The sequence below is a fragment of the Eutrigla gurnardus genome (assembly GCF_963514095.1).
Source record: "Eutrigla gurnardus genome assembly, chromosome: 21".
Taxonomy (NCBI): domain Eukaryota; kingdom Metazoa; phylum Chordata; class Actinopteri; order Perciformes; family Triglidae; genus Eutrigla; species Eutrigla gurnardus.
The window spans coordinates 11,506,835-11,534,824 of NC_139932.1; the positions used below are offsets into that span (position 1 = coordinate 11,506,835).

At 42.3% G+C, this 27,990-nt stretch overlaps 1 protein-coding gene across 4 annotated transcripts in view; it reads right to left on the bottom strand.

Annotated features, from left to right (window-relative positions):
- Positions 1–27,990, bottom strand: part of cacna1c (calcium channel, voltage-dependent, L type, alpha 1C subunit) — a 176,879-nt gene that overhangs the window by 68,275 nt on the left and 80,614 nt on the right. For all 4 annotated transcript variants that reach the window (XM_084039299.1, XM_084039298.1, XM_084039301.1 and 1 more), the window contains exon 4: positions 676–815. In XM_084039299.1, the coding sequence (XP_083895425.1) occupies positions 676–815 (140 nt within the window). The remainder of the gene's footprint in view (positions 1–675; positions 816–27,990) is intronic.

Genomic DNA, 27,990 nt, shown 5'->3' on the forward strand with positions numbered 1-27,990 from the left:
GCCTTGCTATCAGCATCTAACAAGCTAATCAGTTTAGCCTTCACCAATACACTGCAGGCCAAAGTTTACTGCGGCTTTATATGGATTCACTGTGCAGGAAAATTGTTTTATGGCAATAATTTGTCGTGTGTTGTAGTATTTTAGTATTTATACCACATGTACTGAGAGTTAAGTGCTATTCCCGTTGACAAACGAGACCAAATCTCCCCTCTGTCAGCCCCCCTGAAATGTGCACTGTGTGCCAGCAGATTGGATTCAGTAAATCCAATGAATTACTAGTAAAAGATACATCGTAAGGTTGAGAGAACAACTTTTCATCAACAAAGCTTTAGTGAATAGATGTAAATAAATATAAAACTAAGTGCCATAGTTTACTCATATTAACTACTGCAATCAAGGGTGTTATTCTGAAAGACGCTAGCAATTTGAGCACCTTTTGGTATTAGACAGAGGCTACCAATCGTCTTGGCTGTAGTTTCATTTGTTGACAGTAATTACACCAAGGCACAATGAGCAATTTGCCAATGATGTGCTTATGTTTAAAAATGTGTCAGGTAATGCTTTTACAAACGCTGGCAATGATTTACAAATACACAGGAATTGCTATCATGGCCATTCCCTCCATCGAACATTTAAAAAACATTTCACACCTTGTGCGTGTTTCCGTCAACTCACCCTACGACTACGATGATGAAGTCCAGCAGATTCCAGCCGTTCCTCAGGTAGGCGTTGGGGTGGAAGAGCAGGCCATAGGCTATTACCTTCAAGAATGCCTCCACCGTGAAAATAATGAGGAACAGATACTCCACACGCTCCTGTAGAGACACACAAACAAAGACGGGTCCATATATTTGTCTGAGCATCAGCATTGCAGGGACTCTATGCGACAGAGAAGAAGCGAAAGCAGAATGTGGGTGAAAGGGAGATGATGGAGAGGTCGTCAAGTTTGCGGCAAGTGTGAGTATATAACTCCACACCAACGCACTCAGATATACACACATTCATTCTCAATCATGACATTTATTTATGCCCATGCCAATACTAAAGACCCTGTAAGTGACTCGTGAGCACCAACAGTGCCGGCTGCTTACTCCTCCAAGTTTATCGGCCAGAACAAGACGTTTCTTTTTATGTGGCTTCTGTTGTGTGTTTGATTATTTATGTGTGGACAAGTGTTTGTCCAACTTTTAATCGCGTACACAATCAAAGCATTTGGATTATTTAATCAAAGCGGCTCTCTTCCTGTCCTAAGAGGCTACTATCTGGAGAGGAATGCATGCGTGTGTGTATGTATACACACATGCACTTACACACAAGCAACTCTTCTGCTACAGACTTCCTCAGAAACTGTTGTCATAGCGATGACTCCTGCCCAAAAGGGTCCTGGGAAACGTCCTGAAATGGCCTTGAGACACAGAGAGGAATTATGTAACTTTCTGACCATCGTAAACTTAAAAACAATTCATCATCATCATCCAACTAATCATCTGTCATATCTGCTTTCTAGATTTGTAACTGAAATGAGATCGCGGCAGTAATGCAAAACTATTAAGCTCCTGTTTTAAATGAAAATATTCAGAAATATTCACTCCTGTCTCTCTCTCCATCCCTCTGAGGTATACGCATTTATTTTTAAATATGAAAATATATTTAGCTCCATCCATCAATCTATCAATCCATCTCAGTGCCTGCCCCTCCTCCTGTTCCCACTGTTTTCCCATGGACATGGATGCACAGAGGGGCCAGAGGTTTGGGACAGAAGGCCAGCCAGGTCTCTCCAGACTCCAAGCCCCATCCCTGGGAAGAACCAACTGAACCTGAGGATGAAACAGCGCTCCAGACTAACTTTTCCCTTGGTAGCACTGAGAAAGTCGGGCACATCAGCACATGATTTGGTACTGTACGATTTCGGGGTACTTATAAAAGGAGGGAGATAGTGTTATTTTTACTTTAATCATCATGCAAGTGAAATTTGAAATTGCACACCGTCACAGAATTATGATTCGCTGTTAAGGCTGATGTGAGTCTGATACTAAACAAAAAGCTTTCTCAGCATTAAAAAAAAAGAGTGTGTCAAATTAGCATTAGCATCACATATTCTGGGCCATGGGAATCAGTCATCTCCTGTGTGTAGCCACCGTTTTGGTACGACAGCTGTGGTTTCACTGTCACATTTGTACCTTCTAAAGGCTGGATTATGCTTCCGCGTCGACACAACGCAAGGGAGCTTGCGGACCCCTTAAGTCCTTGCGGACCCCCCTTACGTCAACGCAAGGGCCTGACGTGTGCCTCCCAAAAATCCTCGACGCACGTCGAGGCGACGCAACGCCAGCGCAACACCAACGCAGCGGCTTGTGATTGGTCCGCTAACTACATCCGCTGGAGACCGCTATCCGGTTTCCACTCATAAACACCGCCATTTAAACTTTTAAAAGGCTACTTTTATTGTTTTCACCTCGTTTTATTGTTTGCACCTTCTCGCTTTTGCACAAAGAAATAAATCACCAAGTTCTGAAAAATTGTGGACGTTTAAAGCCGGAAAGTAAACAAATACGCTATAACGAGGCTTACGATGATATACGTCAAGAGTCTCGGTCGGTCGGTCAGTCTTTACAAAAAACATAGCGCCCTTTACCGGTGTGGCTTTGAATTGCATTTCGACACGTAAACCCAACGCAGAACCATCACGGTCTCCAAGCAACTGCGTGGCCGTTGCGTCGCCGTTGCGTGATCACTACGCGGAAGCATAATCAGGCCTTAAGAACCAAGGGTTAGAAAGGTGTTCATTTAAGCTGGATTTTCAGAGGACTATCTTCTCTGCAGCTGACACCCCATTATACCGTCAAAGTTATTGATAAAAGAATCTTTCTTTGATTTTGTGCTCTTAATGATGTGATCATCATACACACTGATTTGAAAGTATTTTTTCCCCCACACTAAGAAATGCTCAAGAAGCATGACGGCGAAGGGTAATGACACAAATTATAATAAGGAGGATTTGCACAGTTTGAAAGGGAATCAACTTGAAAGGCGAGTTGATTTTCAGGCCAAGGATTCTGCACCTGAAGACCGTCTTCATCTTGTTTTGTTTCTCGCCTCTATTCCAAGTCAAGTCCATCTAATGTGCTTTATCGGCATAAAAGCATTCAGCTTAGAGATAAAGATCAAGATTTTCACATTAAATACCTTTTTTTCTATCCGCGCGTGTCAATTTCAGAGCCCGGAGAATTGATTTCTTTTCTATTCGTCATTCGTACCGCAGACCCTCCACCGCACAATGAGTATTAGCAGTCTATGCGGAAGTAATTAATCTCAAAAATGCACACACACACATGCACACTTAGCCTCCCTCTCAAATACACAAAAGCTCTCCATCACGGACACACACACACACACACACACACACACACCCAGACTGTGTATCTGTTGGTGACAGGCAGACAGTGCGGCGCTCAGGAGAATAAAACAGAGAGAAACATCTGGTAGGAACAGCTCAGCCTGACAAACACACACAGATGAACTTCTCTGTCTCCTTTCCTTCCATTCATGCAAACCCCATAAAGGGCAAAATCCATAAGGGGCACGGCTAATCTGGTTAGTGACGGGAGAGAAATGAGAGGGAAAAGATGAGCGACTGAAAAGAAGAGGAGGATGGATGAGAGAGAGGAAGAGAGGCACACTAAAGAGGACAGAAGAAGCAGACAGAATGACAGAAAGGTGAGTATGTGGGAGCAATAATTCAGTTAGCTGTGATAGGTCAACCAAACCGCCTATCCATCAGCTAGGCCAATCAGATTATGGTATCGACATTCTACCATACAGCGGACAATGTTTCCATTCGCCATGACCTTCTGTGTATGTGTATGTGCTGCAAACAGGATTAGCCATTAAGCTGTTTTTGAAAAAAATAAAAAATTAAATACACAAACACATTGTATTCTAGTGTGGGAGTATATACTGTATGTGTGTGTGTGTGTGTGTGTGTGTATTCCTTTCATGCAGTTTTCAATAGATCCAGAAGAACAGAAAAAAGCACCTTTAACAGAGTGTACCAACATCTCAAACATTAAAACGCAACAGGAATACCACAAAGACAGAAAATATCATGTTTTTTCCAAAATGAAAACAGTAAAAAATATTGTATTTATTCATAAAAACTAAATTCACATGTGAGCGACTCACAGCCGGATAACGCAGAAGGAAGTCACACTATAATGGGACCTTTTCCGACTTAAGACACAAACAGTTCTGACCAACTATTAAGTAACAAACTGCCAGCATCCAAAAAATGATTCATCAAGATGCAGCGTCCACAGCGGGACTTAGTACGAGGGGCTGGAGTTGTGCACGCGGTAGTGTATGTCCAATTAGCAGGCTAAGGATGCAACTGTGAAGGAGAAGGAGGGAGTCATTTAGTACAGTAATTTATAGACGGATAGATTGAGAACACACGCACAGGAAAATTCTGGTTTTGTAATTATTCCTATCTGGAATAAATAAATCGTAATAATCACGAGAAATAAATCATACAGGGCAAGAAACACAAGCAGTTAGACATAGCTATGTTTTGTTTTAACACTCCAAGGTTATCCAGCCTTTTAGAGGAGAAAACAACGTTTTTTTTTGTGCAATGAGGGATTATTATGGTAGTTATGAACAAATGAGGCAGTTTGAATGTTTGCTGGTTTACAATGTATCCATTTGACTGACAGCTGGTGTTTCTTACACTCTACGACTTCTGGAAAGTTACTTTATGTCGCTTTCATAACAGAACACCACAGTTATGGAAATAAAACACAGATTTTAATGAGTGGGAATTATTCTTTAAACCAGGTGGCTTCTGTATGTCATGAGCTCAACGCCTTCACCAAACTCTATAATGGGGTAGAATCGTCAAAAAAAACTTTCCTTGACCTTGATGGAAAAGGTCATGAGGTCGAGGAAAGACGGGAAGGAACATTTTAACATCCACATCTGATTGTAGTTACACTAGACCACATAACTATGTGACAGCAGCTGTAACTGACGCTTCTTTAAAAAGGAGTTATTTCCGTTTGTAAAGGATGGTCCAGTGTACCTTATGCTAACGGAGATAAGAAAAGTAGCCCTGAAGCACCTTTCCTCTGCATTTACAGAAGCAGATCTGCTCTTATCACGGCTGCCTCTTAGATACTTCCCAGTCATTTCACTTTGTAAGGGAACTTTGATAAGCAAAAACAAGTTTTTTTCAGCGTATGAACCTGCAACTACCTCCTCCCCAACCATCAGCCCATGTGAGTTCAGTAAATCAACAACGCTAGACTCAGACAGAAGTAGATCTCCTCTTTAGTAAAGTTAGGAGGTCTCTGCTTAAACGTCCGTCTCACCAATTTCTAACTCCTCTCCCAATTCTCCTTCTCATCCCTCACTTCTATGCCTTCACCTCCTCATCTCTCTTTCTTTCTCTCCCTCTCTCTCACTGTGGGTGCCGACCAGAAGTTACCATAGAGACCAAGATGGGTTCCGACGTTACCATGGAAACTGTGGGCTGCAGCAGCAGACTCTCTCCCTCTCTCTCTCTCACACACGCACACACAGACACAAACGGACGACACTGATCAGTATTGTACCAAGAATATCCACAGCACATAGTCCTAATTACTACTCTTCTGTCAGCATCCAGACGTCCTATTGTGTGTCTGCGTGTGCACGTGTGTACCAATGTCTTGCTTGTGTGCGTGTGTGCTCAACAGCCTTGTTTATGTGTGTGAAATTGTGGGTTTATGCCTGCTCCGGTGATCCATGTCATATGCTTACTTAACCACTTGTCACCAGTGGATGGTATTAAAGCGAGTCTTATATGAAAGTTGAGTGTGTAATTCTGTCACAGCTCTTGGGTCCAATAAAACTTTCATTGCTATCTATAACATGCCACATGTTTAAAACACGACATCGGCAGTATAATGCAATATAGTGTCTATAAAACACTATGCAGTTTTACAGTGGATTAGCTATCCTAAAGTGTCAATGAGCGTTACGGTATCTTCTTTATGTCCCTAATATGCTCTGCTTCAGTCTTAAAGTAGAAATATGGTGGGAATGAGCTTTTTACAGACTCTTTGACAAGTGAGATGTACAGTCGATCAGCTTAGCCAAAGTGTGACCTCGCTCTTTCTAGCAACCCCCGTTGTTGTCATCATTAACTTAAGTAACGCTCTCATCTCTAGCATCTCGCCATTGTCTTGTCTAAGTCAAATTAATCATAGTTCCAAACACTGCAGTAGATGGGGCAAAAAAAATCATCATAATTAAGGTCTGTATGTATTCCTTTGATACGGGTTTAATAGAATTTTGGGATTAATTTTGGGGTCAGTGAGCAAAAATTGTCTGTATTTTTTTTTATTGTTGTAATCGCTACAGCATGGAAATGGATAAAGACTTTTAATCAAAGCTGACAATGCTCAATTAGGAAAAATGCAGATTAATGATGTCATATTATCTTTTTATGTGAAATTATGACACTTAGGTCAGCACCTCCTACGTAGTTAAGACAATCCTCTGGCTGCAAGAGAGAAACGAATGAGCAACACTCTTTTCTCAACAACAAGACAGAAATGTTTTTAAAGCAATGTTAAAATTTAGCACCACCTTGGGTTGTGAAGCATGTTGTATTGACAATCGTCTTTGACAGCTGCCTTGTGCTCTGTGAGCAGGAAATGGAAAAGTGTTTTCTTCGCTCTCCGCTCCCTCTCATTGCATGGAGAAACAGACCTCAAAGCATAAATAAAGCATGAATATACAGAGAGAAACAGGTATGCTGTTTGCAGATAAAAGCCAGTGGTTCCACCAGGAGATAAAAATCCAGCAGGTCAATGGAACTCACAGATGCTGTGGTTGTACATGCTGACCATGGGTGCTTATTTAACATGTCCTGCATAAATAAAGCATGAAACAAGGCAAGAGAACAATACCAGCTCACAAAACTTAAAGAGAAGGAACAATTCTGTGGGATTTCTGCTCTGGATATAGTCTTTTTGTAGTGCCTCTTGAGAGTCTCTTCGAGAGACATGTAAACATGCTTTTAACATGCTAGCAGGACATGTTCGACACGAGTTTCATTAACAGACCGAAGATTTAATCTGTGGGCCTCCGGACTAGGATTATGTCTCATTAGGAATTACACTTGTTCGAGTTCAGGGTTGTTTGTGTGTGTTTGCGTGTGTGTAAGAGATAGAGAAATAAATGCAGCCAGATTGTATTATGGTCATCATGTGACCTCTGACCCTTGAAAGGATGACAGATGACCTGAAACACACACACACAAACATAAACTGCTATGGCCTTTGGCATCCATCACATCCACATGTAGACATTTGCTCCAAGAGTTTTGTGTGTTTTTAATGTGAATGAACTTTTGTCAAATGATGAGAAAGTGCTAGTTTTTTTTCTGCATTATTTCATGAAACTCCTGTTTCCAGGCAACAGGACTTCGAAGCAGATGAAGGAAGTAAGGAATACAAAAAAGAAAGGAAGAATTTGACATATTGTGTATTTGTCGACATGTGACAAATACTCTGACACAATCTGATTGGCTGTTCAACATTACCTGTAGTTTTTGAGTCTATTGTGTTCAATGTCATGGCATCTTTCCATGGCATTATTTGCCCCGCAGATATAGACCGATGACAAGCTTTTTCTTCTAACACTGGTGCAGAAAATATGGGCATGTTGGCTGTCAGCTGTGGTCTTTGTGTTTTTGTCAGGGGCAAATTTCAGGGGAGGACGTGGCCTAAGAGGAAGCGATGCACAGCATTTGCAGAGCTGGCCTCTTCCAGCATTAATGCTTTCAGATTGACTTGGTGCGTTTGGATGCAAAGATGGAGAAAACAAACAAACAGGAGGCTAATTGTTTGGCGACAGAACTCGCAATGCAGATCAACAGATCTCATTCACCGACTGTCAAATGCCAACAATGCTAAACTTTCTCTACACACACATACAGAAACATGTCACACGCTATCTCAACAGCTATGATCAACTGGTTTGGAGTGAACAAACTCGGCTATAGCAGTCAGCAGTTGACGTTGTAGGCTAAGCACAGTTGTAATAGACCAGCAAATGGAGGAGAAAAAGGAGAGTAATGTATTTTAAACACATGTAAACTTAATGTCACAAAGAAAACATTCCGTCACATTCTTAATTTCTTCCTTTTCTATTTTCTTTCCCTGCTAAATTAATAATTTAATAATTTACTAATTTACAGCTGCCTCTCCCTTCATCGGTTCTAGGTTACCGGGAGTCTCAGTTCTATCCCAGCATGCACTGGGAGCCATCCATCACACATAAAAAATCCAGGCTGTCTGTGTCAACCTGACCTGCGTGTCTTTCAGACAGTGGGAGGACACCCATATTGAAGATAAAATAAACATTCAGAATGGTTTGCAAATACAGACTGAGGTGTAAAACAAAGGAGAATAAACTTAGGAGAAAATAAGGAATTAAAACAGACAGTAAGAAAGGTATAGAACCGAAGAGAAGGAGCGATAGAAACAGTAATTGGTCTAAAAATAATGTAACGCAGGAGCATAAATCATGTCATATAGACAGCCAGGGTGCGCGCTAGTGAGTGTGTGCGTAAATGTGTGTGTACGCTATATATATATATTGGTGTCTAAGGGGGAGGTAACAGGTACCCTTGAGAGTGGAGCAGGAGAGCAAGAAAGCAGGAGATGGCAGGATGAAAAAGAGTCCATGATAGTGTATGTAAAGAGAGGGAAAATGAAAAAGTCAAGGTGAAAGGCTGAAGAAATATCACTATCTTTCTCCCGTTTCCACTCATCCCTCCATCCTAGCTAACACTCACTCTCTTCTGCTCCCTCTCAAGTGTAAAATGCTACCTCTTCAGTTCTGCATTCTGATGTGTGTGTGTGTGTGTGTGTGTGTGTGTGTGTGTGTGTGCTGACTTATCACGACTTCTCCTGCCTCGCCACGCAGGAAGACGGTTTGCTGGACGGCCACCCCACACACACACCGTGACAGTCATGCATTCGATCCGTATGCACACACGAGCTCTCTCACACCTTACACACACACACTCACACACACACACTCACCGACACACAAACGGAGGCACAAATGAAGACAAAGTGAAGTGACACACAAACACACAGATCACTGTAGTGCATCAAGATCGGAGTGGCTGCTCGCTAAACTGACAGGACAAGATAGATTACTATACTCGACTGTAAGTCATTGCATGACTCATGGTACGGAGCGTGTGTGTGTGTGTGCGAGTCATCTCATATGTCTCCTGGATTGATCGTGCTGTTGTCACTAGAAGAAGAGACTGAAAGGCGGTATAGAATAACAAAAATATACTGCTGTTTAGTACGTTAAAAATAACAAAAAATATGCATCAGCTGTTTTAAATGACTTCCAATAATAGTTGCACCTGAAATATCCTGATATCACTTTCGTTCAGTCATCCACAGGAATAAGAGTGCAGCACTTACAGTTACCAGCTGGTGAACTGAATTTATCCAATTATGTACAACATTGGGCACAGGAAAAAAAAACACTGTCTACCAGAAGAATTAGAAATTAAACAATCTATATTTATACGAGACAAACAAGAAATAAAATGTAACACACACTCATTACTGTGTAATTCAACTGTATATATTCCTGGTTGTCATCACAGACCTTCCCTGTAAACCCAGCTAGATATGTGAGGCTGTGCTCGTTAGCACATTCTTGTAGTTACTGCCTTCCCCTCTTCCTCCCACTTCCCCTTTTCTGTCCATATCCACCTCCTTCCTTTTTTTGGCCATTTGTTTCCCTCCTCCAGCCTCCCCAGGTCTTTCCCTATGTTCTCTGTGCTCCAAATCAATTATATAACAGGAAGAAACAGAAAAAAAGTGGGGTGTACGTAAGGGTTGAAATCACAAATAAATAAATAGAGCAGTACTGGTGTCACTGTGCCGGTGGCATAAGCTGAATCAGGCAAAGACTGCAATCATCCACCTCCTGAGAAGCAACCTAAATATGTCCTGAATAACAAACCGGAGACGTTGCACTCAGTGGTTAGCCAAATGCAACATGCAATTAGAGGATTCCCAGGATTCCCTGACTTCCACAGAACAAGGCATGAGGCTGAAGTGTGCATCAAGCACAGCATTTCAGCTTATTTTTTCTTGCATCACACCTGGATTACCAAAAGAAGAAAAGAAAAATTCAGTAGATGAAAATAGACAAACGCCTGTGTTGCTTTTAATCTGCTACAGCATGTTGTTACACATGATGGTTTTGTATGTATGTACCCTCCATATAGCCAACCCTCACACACCAAGTGAAAAAGTGCACACGCAAAAAATATTCACTCGCCAACAAACAAACAGCCAATCACACTTCAATGTCACTCCTATCACAGGCCTCTCTTACATATCCAGTGGTCACAACCACAGCAATGTCAGAGCACACCACCCACACACATACAGTGAAAACCTGGGGTGTGCAGTGCGGTGTGAAGTTGGCCTTCCAGCTCTTTACCTACTGAGATCAAACACTGCATGAGTGTGTATGCGTCCACAGATGTGCGTGTGTGTGTAAATCCCACTGTGATGACATATGGTCACCCCAGATATGACGCAGGACGGGCCGGCAGCCGTGGCAGTGGGGTTTTTCATTTTAAACTGTAAATGACGGAGAGAGTATTTCGAACAGAGGCAGAATAATCCAAACTATATATAATAATAATAATCTCCTGAGGTTGAAATAAACCCTGATGTTTGCAGAATACATAGTCAGCAATACTTGTAACCAACACTCGTTTTTAACTAAATTCTGGCATAGCCAAACCATAAGAAATACAGCAGCACCGATTCTGCTCTGGCATCACCAGGATATCATTCACTGCTTGTGAAACAGAATTATTCCATGTCCTGTAGACGTTTTTTTTTTTTTCCAATTTCCAGAATCTTGTGGAGAGCAAGTTTCCTCCTGGAAGACAAAAAAAACAACAACCCCTAAGCCTCTCTCTCCCCCTGTGTCTGCCTCTCTTGTACTCTCTCCACGTTGAATTGGTTGTATTGCTCCTATCAGAAGCAAACACACCACTCTATCTCCCCGCAGAGCGCCGGAAAAGCCCCGTCTTTGAATGAGTGTTTGTGTGTGTTTGCGTGTGCGTTGAGAATAGCTCCATCATTCCTCCCCTGGTTAATGTCCAGCGGAGCGAGACTAGAGCGGAGAAAACGGAAGAAACAGAGTTACAAATGGAAAACACGGACACACGTGTGTGATAGGGTGTTGGTGTGTCAGAGAATACAGAGAAAACAACATGGAGATGTGAATCTATAGCTTTAAGAGCACTGTAACTGATGCAACAATTGTTCCTAATGGCAGCTGGAATCAATAACAATTCCCCCCACAGTAAGTAACATATGCTTTCATTACATGGCTATTATGTGTACTCAGATGTCTATTTCTAAACAGACATTTCAAATGTAAACCACATAAGCTGATCTATATATTTTTTCTTCATAATATTACAAACAAACACACGCTCTCTCTGGCTCACCGTTTAAAGATATCATTAAATCTATCTGGATAGCTGCTTTATCGATTATTATAGCATATCTTCATACAATAGCATACGATATACTGTGTGAACACAAATGGTCCTCCAATATTCTAAATTAAAAATTTCAAATTGTAAAAAACAGCAGTGCAGCGCCACAAGCTGCTGCAAACACAACATCCATATAATGTCACTAAATAGACCGTGTGCCGTGATATTAGCAAAGAGTTGCCCATTTACACATCCATTGATGAAGTTGATTTTCTACCTTCCCTTTACCTCTCTCCTCCGGCCTCCACTAACTTCTAAGAGAAACATCTGGCTCTGTTGCTGCTAAATGCTCCACCATGTTCACCAGCTAGTCACTAACTTTGTCTGCCTGCTGTTTGGGTTATGCGTTGTTTGTTTTGTGCTGTTAACAGCTGCCTGCTGCTGCAGCTGCCGGAGAAAGGATGATGAGAGTGGCGAGAATTAATCACAGCAGTGGAGTTAGGGGCTGGAAATCCAAAACAATGGGCTGAAAGACTTTATGAACCTCAGCAGAGCTGTAGAGTCGGGCGATAATTATTTGAGGGTATGTCATTGAAAGCAACCCCTTTTAAGAGTTTTAATTTGATCTGTTGTGAATGCAGTAATATTGATTAAGGCAGCTTTAAATATTGATGTCAATTTGTCTTTATCTACTGGTTTCATTCATTTACGTAGCAGACAACTTTGCAATGATAAAAAGCATAATGAAAAACATGATTCACTCCTTTTTTCTATCCTTAGCTTTCTATCACGATCAATGTTATTAAAAAAGATGTACTTATTATTTTTTTTTGAATGATGTCCAGGTTTTAATACTGTGTATGAGCTGTACAAAAAGTTTTCCCAAAGTAGTTTAGAACACAAAAATAGCAGGAGAAAGCAGGGAACTATGGCAACTAGAGATCTCTGGTTCCCTTATGAGAACTTAAGAATCCCTACCATGTCTTCAAGCGGTCAGATCGCTCATCTGAACCTGAGGAACTGTGGACAATTTGCAAACACGACTCAGATTTGAATCAAAACCGCAGTGTCTTACCCCCTGACCTCCCAAATCCTTATTGATGATACATGATTAAAGAGGAGAGAGCTTGTGTTGCTCTCCTACTGGGTGCCATAGCAATGCCACCATGACACCCAAACAGGATTAACTGCTAACACCCACTCCCCTGCTGTTACCATAGTAGCACTGTTGAAACAGCGACCCACGAGCTATAAAAAGACAAACCGAAGTTGACGAGAGCGAAAAAAGTGAAATAGATAAAGAGTTAAGTAATTAAGATGAGGACACGAAAGGTTACCAACTCACCTTTTGTTGGTATTTAACATATGATTTGACTAAAGCACTTTTTAGCGGAGGGGTCAAAAAGGGAAAAGGCAGGGAAGGAGAGATAGAGGGAAGGAGCCATTAAAAAGGCCAACAGGGTTATTAATGAGGATGGAAGAGAGAAATATGAATGTCTTCTCTTTCTTCCTTCACTGTTGAAACCTCAGCGGGTCCGTCCTCACCGTGCCGCCTTTCAACCTCTGTATTCTCCCCGTTTCTATCACTTCTTCTCTCCGACTGGGAAACCTCAAACACTCCCTTCTTTTTAAAATCAAACTGACAGGAATACCTGCGTTTGGTCTGCAGCACGACAAACACATACAGACAAGGACGCAGCGACTGTGTGAGATACGACATGATCGATACGTGTGGAGAGATGATGGAGGAACAAGCGCGAGGAAAGAGAGTTAAGTTGGTTGAGGCAGAGCCCTGAAGTCGCACACACGTCACCAGCTGATCAGCATCAGCTGACTTGGTTTATATAATCTGACAGCCTCGCTCCCCAACTCTTCTCTCATCATCCATGCCGCTGCTGTGACCTGTTATGCTGATTTATTCACCGGCACACCATCATTCTGCTATGATTTCTGAGTAAACATAACTTTCCATAGCAGTTCTTACCCTGTGCAATATGTTTTCCCCCACATATCTCAGTGATACTGTATGAGCCTGCTGGGCTGTATACACTAGAGAGGTTTATTGTGTTCCCTGCACAATATTGCATGCTGGTTGGTTTCATTTGGGGAGAATCCTCAAGAGTACAGCCTTACATGCAAACACATATAAACTCATAATCCTGAACCACTGTCCTGTGTAAACAATATACCATCTTTCTTTGCCCCCTTCCTTCCTTCCTTTTATAAGTTTTATCCATCTATTCATCTATCTTTTCACTTACCTCCGCGACAATAGGGACAATATGTTCTGTTTTGAGCTGTTTGTGTGTGCTGTTGTTTCTGGGATCAGTAACAAAAAAAAAAGTGCACACACACACACACACACAAAGACACACAAACCACCTACACTCTCCCTTTCAGCTCAGTCGGGGACACAATGGATGTGGCTTGTGGCTCCGTTACATACTGTACAGACGTGGTCATCATTAACCACAAGAACAGAACTCACTCTCTCAGACCACACAGACATCCACCTCCCACGTGCACCAGTCAATACAGAATAATTAGAGGATCCCTTAGTCTATGTGTGTTTGTGTGTGTGTGTTTGTGTGTAAGTGTATATGTGCTAACAAACACCCCAATTAAAGGAAAACCTCTGTGTGTGAAAAGAATAGAAAAGTAACTGAACAGGAGAAAAAGGGAGCGGAAAGGCCAGACTTGTGAAGTAAGAGAAAAATGAAGAGCAAGAAAAAGTGACTAGAAAAGGAACCATAAGGACAAAGAAAGCGGGACAAAATCGAGAACGAAATGAGCGGAAACTAAACAATAGCTTTTTTTAGTCCGTCCTTTTGTAATATTTTTGGCTCGTTACAAAGTTTGGTGTGTAAGAAGACACTGCAGCCCTAGTATATGACCTCCATATAAAACTTTATTGAAACAGTAAGAGCAGCAAAAAGATTTGTCCCACTGTCGCCCTGTAGTGATCGGTTTGATGCAGCTCTGATGTGATTCTTTTGGACTGTGTAGTGGGCGAGTGCAGAGTTTGGTGCTGACTGGAGTCTTTGTGAAAAAACGTTCAGCTCTGTGCTTTTACTGATTCAGCTAACGCTACAGCAGGACGGTGTGTGTGTGTGTGTGTGTGTGTGTGTGTGTGTGTGTGTGTGTGATCATGCATGTGTGTACACGCGTGCCTGCGTGTTTCAGCGTGTGGGTTTGTGTGTGCACATGTTTCTGTGGGCTTGTGCACTGATCTTTTAATATATGTGCATGTCAGTAGATGCTTGGAAGACATCCAACTGTGTGTTTGTTTATTGTAACAGCATGATAATGCATTGCTCACATTTCTATTGCATGCCTGTGTGTACGAGGGAATTTGTGTGTGTGTGTGTGTGTGTATGTGTGTGTGTGTGTGTGTGTGTGTGTGTGTGTGTGTATGTGTGTGTGTGTGTGTGTGTGTGTGTGTGTGTATGTGTGTGTGTGTGTGTGTGTGTGTGTGTGTGTGTGTGTGTGTGTGTGTGTGTGTGTGTGTGTGTGTGTGTGCTTCCATCTTTGTATTTTTTTCACATTCATCACTTTATCCTCACTTTAACTCAAAAGTTCTTACTAAGGGGACTCGTCTCTTAAAGCACTTGACTGCCACTTTACACGCTCTGCACTTCACCCTGGGGTGTCGTACTGGGGTGACGGCCCGCTGAGGGAGAGCCCCGTAAGAATAACAATACTTTTGTTGCTTCTCCAATGTTTATTTCACAAGTCTCTGGTTTTCAAACAGTTGCTTGGAGGAGAACCTCCACACTGCAAACAAAGACAACACAACTGCTGTTTGTACAGGTGAAACTGTGAGTGTTATCATGATCTAACATAAAACCACCAAAGTTTAAATTAAAGATGTATCTGTGATTAATGAGAAACTACTGTGATGTTTCCTGCACATTGCATGTTAGTCACAGATGTAGCTCTGGTGATCTGGTGTGCCTAGTAGGGCCCTGCATACCTCTTGAACGTTTCTTTGTGGTAAAATTAATATTCAAACTGTAATGGGCTGTTTGAATTCAGAGTTGAAGCACAGCAGGCTGTTTGAAGTACTGTGCCTTGTGTTCCAACGCTCGGGCTGATCGGAAAATCACGACGCCGGAGCATCTGAGAAAAGCAGTGGGGCTCTGCACGGTAGATGTGCAAAATTAGCAACAAAGATACGGCTTTGTAAAGAGCAGCTGCCTCACTGTACAACCACAACAAGGCTCGTAAAAAGTCCAGCACCGTTAACACAGTGAGATTTTTACGAAAGGATTTGCGGCCCATTAGCACTGTTTTTTCGGGAGAAGGTTTTCAGGATAGTGACAGAACCGGAGCTGCGATATAAAACTCCAAGTCACGCTCCAACCGCACATGTTGCAGTGTGACACAGCACGGGGAAATACTTAAGGGTAAGACACATAAGGGCTTGTAATTCTTTGCTGCTTCCCTGACCCCATCACTTTTAAATATATATCCCCCCCAAACTATTAAATAGGAAAAACAAGTAAAGCAAGAAAGGAAGGAAAGTCAAAACGAAAATAGATGAACCCCGCACCAAAAAACAATGGGACATTAATAATAACAGTGTGTTTATTTCATTCAAGTGAATGATGAGCTCCTGATGCAACAGCTATTTAATTAACCCCTCCCTTGGGATGATTCATTCCATTCAATTACATACATGTTGAGTGATAAAATCACGCTGTCCTCAATTTACCTAAATTAATATATTATTGGCAGAACGAGATGACAGTATGAGTGAGTGAAAATAAAACAACAAAAGATGTCTAAGTGTTGAAATCGGGGCAGGCTAAGGGCAGGAGGGAATAGACGGGAGGCACTAAAAGGGGAGGAGGAGCCAGGAGAAAAAGAAAAATGAAATAAAAACAGAGACGGAGAGCAACTTTAACTCTGGAGTAGGCCCACTTCATCTATTCAACAAAAAAACACTCAAAAAGGATATTATGCACAATCTGTGTGACAATAACTACAGTGCAAGTGAACATCTGTGCACACATCTGCAGTTAATCCTTGAGTTCTTGAGTAATGACACACAAGCTCGCATGTAGCCATGATTTCTATCATGTTTTCTACACTTAACTTTAATGTGACACATGATGCTGTCTGCAGCCTGGCAGTCTAAATGGAGAGAGAAACGGCTGCTTAGGGAGAGATAAAGATGCATGGAAAGAGATACGGGAGAGAGAAAGAGAGAAGGGGGAAGAGGGGTAATAAAATTAGTCTAGTTTCTCATGAGTCTCCTTGCTGTCATTTTACCCTTGCTGCCTCTTACTACACACTGTGTGCCCGCTGTGTGTGTGTGTGTGTGTGTGTGGGTGTATGCGATGTGCATATGGGAATGTGTGATGAGCCATGAATGATAATGGATATTGGACTGTCAGACACATGCAAACACACAGGCAGAGACGCACAGTGTTCAGCCAGACAGCAGCATGCAGCATCACACAGATCAGTCTGGATACAAGGACATGTTGTTGCCTTGCTCACTCTTTCTCCCTCTCCCTCTCTCTCAGTCTGAATGTTTTGGTCTGGTGCCCATACCTCTTCACACACACACACACACACACACACACACACACACACACACACACACACACACACACACACACACACACACACACACACACACACACACACACACATCCTTTTTTACTTTATTTGTTTTTGCATTCTCGATTAGAACTTTCTTTGCAAACTGTCTCCGCGTGCGATGCCTTTGGGTATGGTTTTGTGCACTCGTGGTTATTTGTGTGTGCGTCTCGGCACCAGCGACTCGTTAAAAGCTGTGCTTGCAGACCAACGTTACTTTTTCATTGAATCATTTAGATTGGCTCAACTTTGGACCCCTTGTGTGAGCGTGTGTGTGCACTTGTGTGCGTGTGTGTGTGTGAGTTGGCCTCTCATTAACGTTCCACCCAGTGTTGTGATGTAAACCCCCGCTGAGTCTGGCACGTTGACCAGCTCTTGCAATCCATCCCTCCATCATTATCACGCTTTGTTTCCTCTGCTTGACTTTTCTCTGCTTTTCCTCGGCTGCCTGCACGAAGAATGTGCAGAATTCTTAACTACAGTATGGATCGTCTTCTTGCCTCCCAAGCAAACGATTCTTTCTTTTTTAGCTGCTTAGTCTTTGTCTGAACATTACATGACTTTTGAGCAAATTTTTGTCTGTTGCTTTGGGTGAAATAAAGTAAATGTTGTATTGTTGAGGATGTATCCAGATAGAAGTATCACAGTTAATTAATAAAAACACTATTTATATCAGTGTGGTTCAAGCGAGACAGTGAGCAAATCACTTTTTTCTTCAAATGGATTGATTAAATAACTAATAACGTTTTGCAAAGAAATAAGTTAACATTTTGCTCGAACATTACAATTTAATTAATGGATAACAGCTGAATAGTTTACATGCTTTAGGAAGTAAAGATGCATACTCCCACTTTTATGCCGGTTGTGTTACAGAAGTTTATGGCTTGTTGTCTGTGATGTTGGAATGAAACTGAACCTCATGAAACATCACAAGTCATTTTAAATATCTTTTTTGGAAGAAACGACTGCCTACCAATAAACCCACAGCCCTGGATATCAGACTGCAGCAGGAGTCGACGTTTGCCAGCAGTAGACTAACTCCTTTTGGAAAGGCAGCTTTCTGGGCACAAACACACATTTACATGCAGTTGTATTTTATTGCTGAATCCACACATTAGTTTTGAGCTATTCCGACTTGAGGGGGGGTGTTTGCGTTAATTTTCCCAGTGGGGAACTCAATTTTCGGATTATTCCGGAACACCATGACTGCAGTACAAAAACCCGATCTTGCAATGTTAATTAAAATCAACTATACTGTAATGTGTGCACCAACAAAGAAACATGCAGAGAAACCAAGCCGAAATGTAATCTCCTTAGGCTAACTAACTAACTAACTGTTATTTACGGTGAAGTGAAAGTTTTCTTGTTGAAATGCGATGACACGTTGTAACATGTATGCGGGTTTAAGTAGGCAACTAGTGTCCTGTTATCCTGGTCACTTTGAGTGGAGTACCGTTAGCCTTAGTTGAAGTTGTTGCCAACCTAAGGGCTCAAGCCTTCACTTAAATCAGAAGGTGGCATGCAAGACACAGGAACCACAGCACTTATCTTGTCGGTTAACAAGGGTCCGTTATCTGACCGAAAAATAAATAAATTAGCCACCCTAAATCGGATAATAGCAAATAATAAGAGCAAGCACTTCCTCCAAAATGGAGGAAATCATTAAAATGGTTGACTGTGATTAAAATGGGAATATTTCCAATATCGTATTGCAAGTGAGATTACTTCTATAACAAGCATAATTAAATTAACATTATGAGAGTTGGTTTGTACACGGGTTCCATCTAACTTGCATAACCGCTTTAATTGCATTATAATTAGCTCGTTGGCTCGGGTGTAATCCTAGCTTGCTTTCCAGCAACCACTTTGGAGCACTGCTGATCACCTTGGCAACCTAAACCTTTCCCTTCTATATGACGCACATCTGTAGGGCAACGTGTCCTAATGGTTCGCTTAAGGGTGATGTCACAAGGTTGAGCAGACACAAAGAGACGCTTCCCCAAGAGAGGACAAACTGTGCCCGTCTGGACACAAGGACATACAGATATATGGCGGATGGGCTGCGCAAACACATTGCCATGGACACACGTGGACCCACTCCAAAATAAAAACAGACGGACAGATTCACACACAGACCTGCCCTTCAGTCCGTGTCTAATGACGGTCAAAGGCAGAACAGTAGAAATAAGGGGGAGAAACAGCAACAGCACAAAGTAGGAGAAGCCAGGCGATGTATAGAAGGAGAGAAAAGAGAAAAGGAAGCAACGAGGGAGAATAGGATGACATTCACCAGACATTCGCACTTCTGACTCTGTCTCCACCTTTAAATCCCACCTGAAAACGCACTTATTCCCAGCGGCATACTCTGTCACACACTGACTATTGCCTTATTCAATGCATAATGACAATTGCACTAAGTAGCCACATTTATTTATTACTGTTTGATATATTTACTGCTTGATGTTTTTTATGAAAGGTGTCCTTAGTGCTTTGAAAGGCACCTTTAAATAAAATGCATTCTTATTACTATTATTATTATTATTATGATTGCATCTAATATCATTTTATAGGAGGATTCATGTTGCGCAGTCAATCTTTGCATGACATCAAATACCTCTCCTGCAAGATTAGCCTTAGCCATAAATATTAATCTCAAATTAATGATAGCATTTAATAAGTAGGCCATAGTCTTATCTCTTAGCATGTAAGTTTTCAGTGTTCAATCATTACTTCCCTCTTTCTTTCCAACTTCAACTGTCCCTCTATCCGTCCTTGAATCCAACTCTTCCATGTATCTTGTTTTCATCCCTCTTCCTTGCCGTATCTTTTTAATCCATCTGTTGTTTTTGCCTGTCCTTGTACTGTTTTTAAAGCTCCAGCTATTTATTAACACTGACTGGACTTGGCTGTTTTGTTTGTTCATTTGGTCCGTCCTTAACCAATTTGCATATTATCTGATGTCTCCGTGTGTCTGTCAGTCCGTCTACTAAACACATTCACATATACAAACACACACCTCTTCCTTCCTTTCCGTCTCCCCCCCCAGAGCATGCCCATTAGTTCTGCTTTCTTGGTATTCGATGGAGCCTGTCCCCCATACCGGCCCCCTCAGAGACCCCACCGGAGCCACCATGGAACCTCTGATTCATCAATCTCCGTGCAGCTGGCAGGAAACTGACCCACGGGGCACGGTCCCTGGTGGCTGCCTGGAGCCAAGATGGCTGACGGGGCAGGAGAGGGAAGGAGAGCGTAGAGGCAGGTGGCAGGTAGGAGCCTTTACAGATAAAAAGGAGGAAAAAAGGTTGTGCAGAGAGGTGGAGGATGCTTGTGAAACTGTATGAGAGGGAAGGCTTGAGTGTGTGTTTGTGTGGTACTTGGCCATACAATAACAGAGCACCTCTGCAGGGAAAAAAAACTTATTTTTCCTTTTTTTCTAACGCAAACCAATCAGCAATGCTCCGTTATCCTGTGACCATCTCTATTGTGTGTGTGTGTGTCAGAGAGAGAAGCAAGCATGGAGCTAAAGGAGATTTCATGGTACTAAGCCGATGCACTAAAAGCACAGTAAAGGGCACTAGGGTTAATAAGCATTCAATAAATGGATTTATAGGGCTACATGTAATCCCCGACCATACCTATGCACACGCATACGCGCACACACAAACACACACACACACACTCACACACACACACTGTCACAGCCAGGCGTACACTCCTACAAAGCACTTTTGGAATCTAGTTTAAACACAACTCCATCTCTAAAAGAGCAGAAAAAAAAAAGATTGCTGAGGAGAAAAGAGACTGATAAAAGGAAGAGGGAGGGTAGATTCCTCAGCCTGAAGCTAACTATTAGAATGCAGATTTGCTTGAAAGGTTTGCTCTGAAAATATTGACATGGCATTGAATCCCAAACTGTTGTATATGGGAGGACCGTGCAGCACAGCAGAAACATCCCATTCAACAGCCCCTGTGCTTTAAAGCCATGATAGACACTCAGCTTCAGGAGCTGCCTGGTGTCGCCGCTGTCCTCTGCTGTTGGCCTCGGAGCAGTTTGACTGAAGCAGTATAGGTTAAGTGCCTTGCTCAAGAGGCATTCGACCGCATTTACAGAGCCAGCAGTGTTGCCAGAGTGTGTTGCTCATTCAGTCTCGCTTCCTGGGTTTTCCCTGCTGGTTTGGGCGTCCAGTCCAGTCTGCTTTTTAACTTTCTGGCTGCACCACCTTGACCAACCTCCATAAAAAAACTGTGTTATTTCAAGAGTGGAAACCCTTTTAGTTCCGTGACTTTCGCTCCTTTTACAGCAGCAGTTGATTTCCTGGCAATTTTTGCCTTTCATCAAAGCGCGGACATTGTATTAGCAAAAGTGTTGTTAATTCAATATTTAACTGACTAACCAATACACCAATTGATCACACACTTAAATGTATAGAGCTGTATGTTACACAAATCTTTAATCTTTAACACACACACACACACACACACACACACAGTAAAGGTCACAAGTCTTCTGCTACCTTCACAAGTGTGCGATGGAGCCGGGGTCTCTTTCAGACTAGCGGCCCCGGCTAACAATGGAGTGGAAGAGCTGTGGGACACACAGATGCACGCACACACTCGCAAACATACTCCCTCTCTCTTGTTCCCTCTCCCCCTGTGGGTGGGGACACACAGTACATTCTGGGCTGTTGTTCAAAGCGTTGCAGGATTAGCTGCATGATCTCTGCACTTTTTTTTTTTTTAAATATATGTTTTCATATTTTTAGTGGGTTTTGGCTCACTGAAGCAGGAGATGAGCTTTAGAGAAAAGGACTTCAATATAAACAAATGTCATCTGTTTAGCAAACAAGTCGTATCCTGGGAGGTTTGGAGGGACCAACTATGGTATGATATGTACACTGAGGTATATGGACATACTTATGGTCGATTTCATGGTTTAGCTTTGGACCTTAGTTCCAATTAAGGGAAATCTACACTGATATTTTTAGACAAGTATGCTTATAACGTTGTGGTTTGGGGAAGGATATATCCGGCTGCAACACACTATGCCCCCCCTGCACAACGAAATGTTTTTCTGAGTTTAGCAACTCCTTAAAATATCTTTGAGTTGAATTGGATCACCCCGCTGCCTGACCTCACTAACGCCCTTGTGTCTGAATGGCAGCAAATCCCTGCAGCTACGTTCCAAACTTTTGTGGAGAGCATTTTCCACAGATCAGAGGCTATTATAGCGGCGTATTAACGTCAATGATTATGGGATGAGATGTGAGTATGTGATAAGAGTGTCCATACTTTAGGGCACAGCATAATCGAATCAAATCAAATTGGATCTAATATGATCTTATCTGATATTTATGACAAAGATTCAATTGACTTCTGTTTAAATTGTCTAACTCTTGACTTGTCTGAGGGTATTTTCTGCGCAGCCTATTGCAGGCACACACAAGCTACAAGAACATGTTGCTCGTGTAATAAACTCATGTAATGGCACTGAGCTCATTCCAGCTCATTTTAAATAGTCTCCTTGGAGAAGGTTGACTTTGCCTTTTTAAACCAGTTTCGGTGATTTGTGAGTCTCCTGTGAATTCCCAGGGCTTGGTTTCAGTCAAGCAAGCAGTAGCAAGATGTCTCTGCCTCATTTTATTTCACATTTTGTCCACTTTGTGTCATTTCTCTCCCACTTGCTGTATTCTCCTGTAGTCTCTTTCTCGCTCTTTTACATCTTGAAGCTATCAGTGTCTTGGCAGCGAGACAACGGAGAGGCAGCACAGCACGTGGAGAGAACATACCCACAATTCCGCGGCTGTGTCCAGCACACACACACACACACACACACACACACACACACACACTGACACGCACACGTGTCTATAATTCCATTGTGTTAACTAGCTGGCAGAAAGCCGACCTCAGTGTTTCCAAGGCAACAAGTTTGTAAATTTAGCAACGTTGCAGTACATTATGTGTGTGCAGATATTTTATGAAAACAATATTGAAAACATATGAAAACGCAACAAGACACGAACACATTTGAAACTGGCATCGGAGCACTTTTGTTCTCCTTCCCCTTTCTGCTCTGACCACTCTGTGGCTTCTCAGAGGCCATTGTTCATGTGAATGTCTGCGTAAATGACAAATGAAGATGTGTCTGTGACAGAAGTCATAATCTTCTCCTGTGATGTTTTGCACTAAACCTCCCAGGGAGATCCCAGGGATCTATGAAAGCACATTCTTTGCTCCTCAAACTGATGTGTTGATACTTTGACTTGTTGATGTGCTTACAGTTAGAGGCGAAGAGTGCCGTTTTTATGATTTCTTTGTTATTGTCAAAAAACCCTATGAAAAGACAGAAAACCACAATGTGTTGGTTCATCCCTTAAGATGTCTAAAGAGAGAGCAATAAGCTCAATCAGGCATAGGATGTATAATCAATATGCGTTAGTCAGATACATTTGTGTTGGCCTTGGTCCTTTCATTAGAGATGAACAGGTATAAGAGGTGAAGTTCACATATCTGTATCATGGTTTTTCCATCGGTGTACGTGTGCGTATACGTGAGTGACTGTTTGAGCCAAGCAGGCAGGTTGGAGCCAAGAGAGACAGAGTCCAGTGGGACTTGAGTGTGTGTGTGTGTGTGTGTGTGTGTGTGTGTGTGTGTGTGTGTGTGTGTGTGTGTGTGTGTGTGTGTGTGTGCATGCATGTGTTGGCGTGGATTAAACCTTGAGCTGTCTTTTCTTCAAGTGATAAGTAATGGAATTAAAGAGATACTCTATTGGTTAGTGGTACATACCCCAAAGCAAACATACTCCCCCCTCCCCCCCTTCTGTCCCGCTTCCTCACACACACACACACACACACACACACACACACACACACACACACACACACACACACACACACACAGAAAGAATAAAACTTGATCCATCAGGACTACAAGAGGTTCTGACACATAGAGATGCTGCAGGCTAATATGCTGAATACTCAGTAAAAACGGAAACCCTTCACACAATGTGTACAGTGTATACCGCAGGGATTATGCTGGTCTATAGACACACATGCACACTGAAAGGATTTAACTAAAGATGCACGTGATGGCACTAAATTGCCTGAGCAGTCCTCCTGTCTTGAAGGCACTACAGCGTAGGAACCACAGCTGGAGTGGGGGGTACATTTTGGGGTTGCACTTCATCCCCCAGCAGAAACTCACTTAAGAACTCTTCATGTGGCCTTACCTGCTCTGCCCAGCTGTCTTCCACCGGATCTCATTTGCATCTCCAAGCCACTAGAAAACCATGTGTTTGCACTCAAAGCAAAAAGCAACTGTTCTAATTGTTTATTTTTTCCTTCTTTTCATCAGAAAAGAGAAAAAGGCAGAGACAAATGTGGAGAAAGGAAGGCAAGTAGGGAGAGAATGATGAAAGAGAGAGGGAAAAGCGTCACTAATGTTTCCTGCTAAAATATTCAGACTACTGCCGCATGATGCGTCACAGTGTCCCACACATACACGTACACTCACACACTCGCACATGTGCACACGGAGCAAGAGCTGTTTCCAGCCCCTCTACCAAGAGTCCCCCTCGGAGGAGCGTGCAGGAGCTAGCGGCCATATTTGACCACGCTGAACTTCCTGTTCACACGCTTTTCTGATTCAGGATTGGTTAATAATTTAGGGAAGGGAATAGGAAGGGAAATTCAGCGAGTACAGCAGTGAGAGCACACATCGCTGCTGCTGGCTTTGTAGAAACAATATTCTGAGAATCAAGCAATGGATCAACCTTAAAGTAGTGAAGACTGAAGACAAACGTGTTTTTTTACTTGTGTGTTGTAGTAGTTTTGATTGATGTTGTTCCATAATGGTAATACGAAGGCAAAAGTTGTGTTTTAGGCTGTGCTTCACTGACAGGTCTCTTTATAGATCAAAACAACTGACAAGATGGCAGAGCAGTAACATCGACACTGCAATGTGCACATGCTACAACTTTTTTTAGCTGCTCTTCTCAATAGGGAAACTCTAATCCAGCTGCATCCATTTCCAGCCATGACGGGGTTTTTTTAACCACGTAAGCTCTGCTGCATTTCTTCTGAATAATGATGCAAGCTCTTGTGTTCTCATGCGGGACATACAGGAGCTCATATCTCATGGTTATGGGTGCAATATGGTGTATACCAAGAAGGTGTAGTGTCGAGATTGCATCAAAAGTTAAAGAAACCTCAGCCTGATGAAATCTGTCTGCTTACTGAAATCATGATACAGGTACAAAATAGAAATACTATCTTTAGCTTCCTTGATATATAATGTCCCAATGAAAACGGGTTGCTTTAATACATTACTATTCCTGTCACATGTGCACACACATGCACAAACACACACTACCGTCCGGTCTCAAGCGTAAGTCCACTAATGATAGAGTGTTCAGGATTCTGATTGGACGCTGTAGACCTCCACCCACCAATCCTGTGATGGCAGTAAATTGCTGTGGTGCAGTATTGATTTTCAGCACACACACACACACACACACTTGACAGGGGGCAGTGAAGTTGATATTATACATATACCAACACACGCAGTCAAAATGCAACTGTGTATGATACAGTAAATATGTTCAACTACAAATTATTAAATAATTCAAAATAAATCCTTGGATCAAATACAACAACAACGTAAAATGAAGCCGGGGGATTTATGACCCAGAGTTACAGTGACAAAATTAATTCCCATATTCATCTGATGTAAAGAGCTTACTGAATATCCTTCTCACCACTTGGGCTTCCTGCTTGGCTCATTGACTTCATCTTTCTGTCTCACTTGCTTTCTCCATACACAATGCAACACACACACACACACACACACACACACACACACACACACACACACACACACACACACACACACACACACACACACACTTCAAGGATTTGGAGACATTTTAATACCATAAAGAGAGCAAAACTGCACATCATCCTCTGCTAAATGTACATAAACATGCACACACACAGTCCACTGCAGCTGTGACGGTGTCCCCTCCAGAGACAGAGTGTGTCCAATCCTCTCCTTCTATCTAGGTCAGGCTCAAACAAAAGTCTGCACACCTCTCTCTCTCCCGTCTTCTCTTTCTTCTGCCTCCTCTGTCCCAACATCTGTCTCCATTCTTGCCTCCTCTCATGCTCTTTACTCCTTTCTTTCCCGTCCCCCTTTACTTTCTGTGCTAGTGTGTTTGAGAGAATGAGAGAGAGGGGAGTGAATGACTGAGAAAGCCGACCAACAGTTTGAAGAGAGTTCCATGTTTTCTGTTGCCAGGGGATGAGGTTACATCTTTAGGAAAGGGAAAATGTGTGCCAGCAAAATGTCCTAATATTCATATTATGCATCGCTGTAAACCACATTTAAGTATAAATTCAAAGGTCGATATGTACAAGGCTGCACCAAGAGTTTCAATAAAAACCAAATATCCATCCTTTCAATTCCAGCCTACGCTTTAAAAAAATGATTGCTGGCAATGAGAATTAACCACACTGTGGGTTTCTAGTTGACTTATGAGTCATCTTTAATCCTTTGTTTACAAAGTTTTACTGAAAAATATGTTTTTGAGGAGCTCAGGTCATCCGTGGTTTGGTGAAAATGCATGGATGAATGTCTAATCTGTCTCTTAAACTGTAGGCATCGTGGCGTTAACTATAGCTCATCCTTATTTTTAGGAATAGGCACAAGTACAAGAATAAGCTAAGCTGACAGATGTGCACATAAGATACATGACAGAGAGAAAGCCTGTTTTGTCGGAGAGGAAGTGTAGGCCAACATTTATATAACAAGACATGAAGTCTTGTCTGTTGGACTAGTCCTTATGCCCCGTGGGCAAAACAGACAGACAGCAAACAGGAGCTGATGGAACAACTGGTCACACACACTGTCACCAGTCACACAGGTCAGTGCACATACAGCAGGCTCAAAGACACACATACAAGCACACAGGCAAACACAGAGTTGAAAGCACCCATGAAATATATGAGATGTCTTCAAAGAGTTTCTACCCAACCGCTGCTTCAGCTTAATATGAACGTGTATGTGTTTGTAGGTTCTGATCATCAACATGTTTCTGTATGCTCCGTGGACATTTTTCAAAGCTTCAAAGCTTTCTCTTGCTTGTGTACATGCATGTTTGGAAGCTTGTCTGCGTGTCCCAGGTTGATCTTTTATTCTCACTGTTATGGCGGCGGATTTCAGTGGGAAGTTTATGCACTGGATGGGAGCACACACACTCCTCACACATTTCACAGTTCTCCGCAAGCAATATTTGTTACATTCACAAGCAAAGTTGTGATTTAAAAAGTCATTTTCCAATCCGTACCACTCCACGGGAATGAATTAGAAACGTTTCCACCATTCCCGACTTGCTTGAGCAGATCTGCACATCCATTTAGTGAGCCTTGTTTCCCCCATGATGATGGTCAGCCAAAAGGCCAATTCGGGTCAGTTGTTCAGGTGTGAGATGAATCTATTCTACCACATCAAACAGAGGTAAAAGCTGCACAGCTGTGACATTTTAACGTGGAAACTTCAAAGACAACTGAATTCAGCATGCACTTGTGGATGAAATCCGGCTATGTGACAGTGTTATTAAATCTAACCTGTGGTAAACTGAGTGCTGTGATTCTAAACGGAGCTCATCAGTCACTCTCGTTATATTTCATCCAATAGTTCCGCATTAATATAAAGCGAATTGTCGACATCCTCAGATGTGTCGGAAAAATGGATGAGCAAAGGTAAAGCTCTCCATTTTCTCTACAACTGCCGTTGAGAAGCCCTTGAGCAAGGCACTTCCCCACCAACTGTGAGACAGCGGT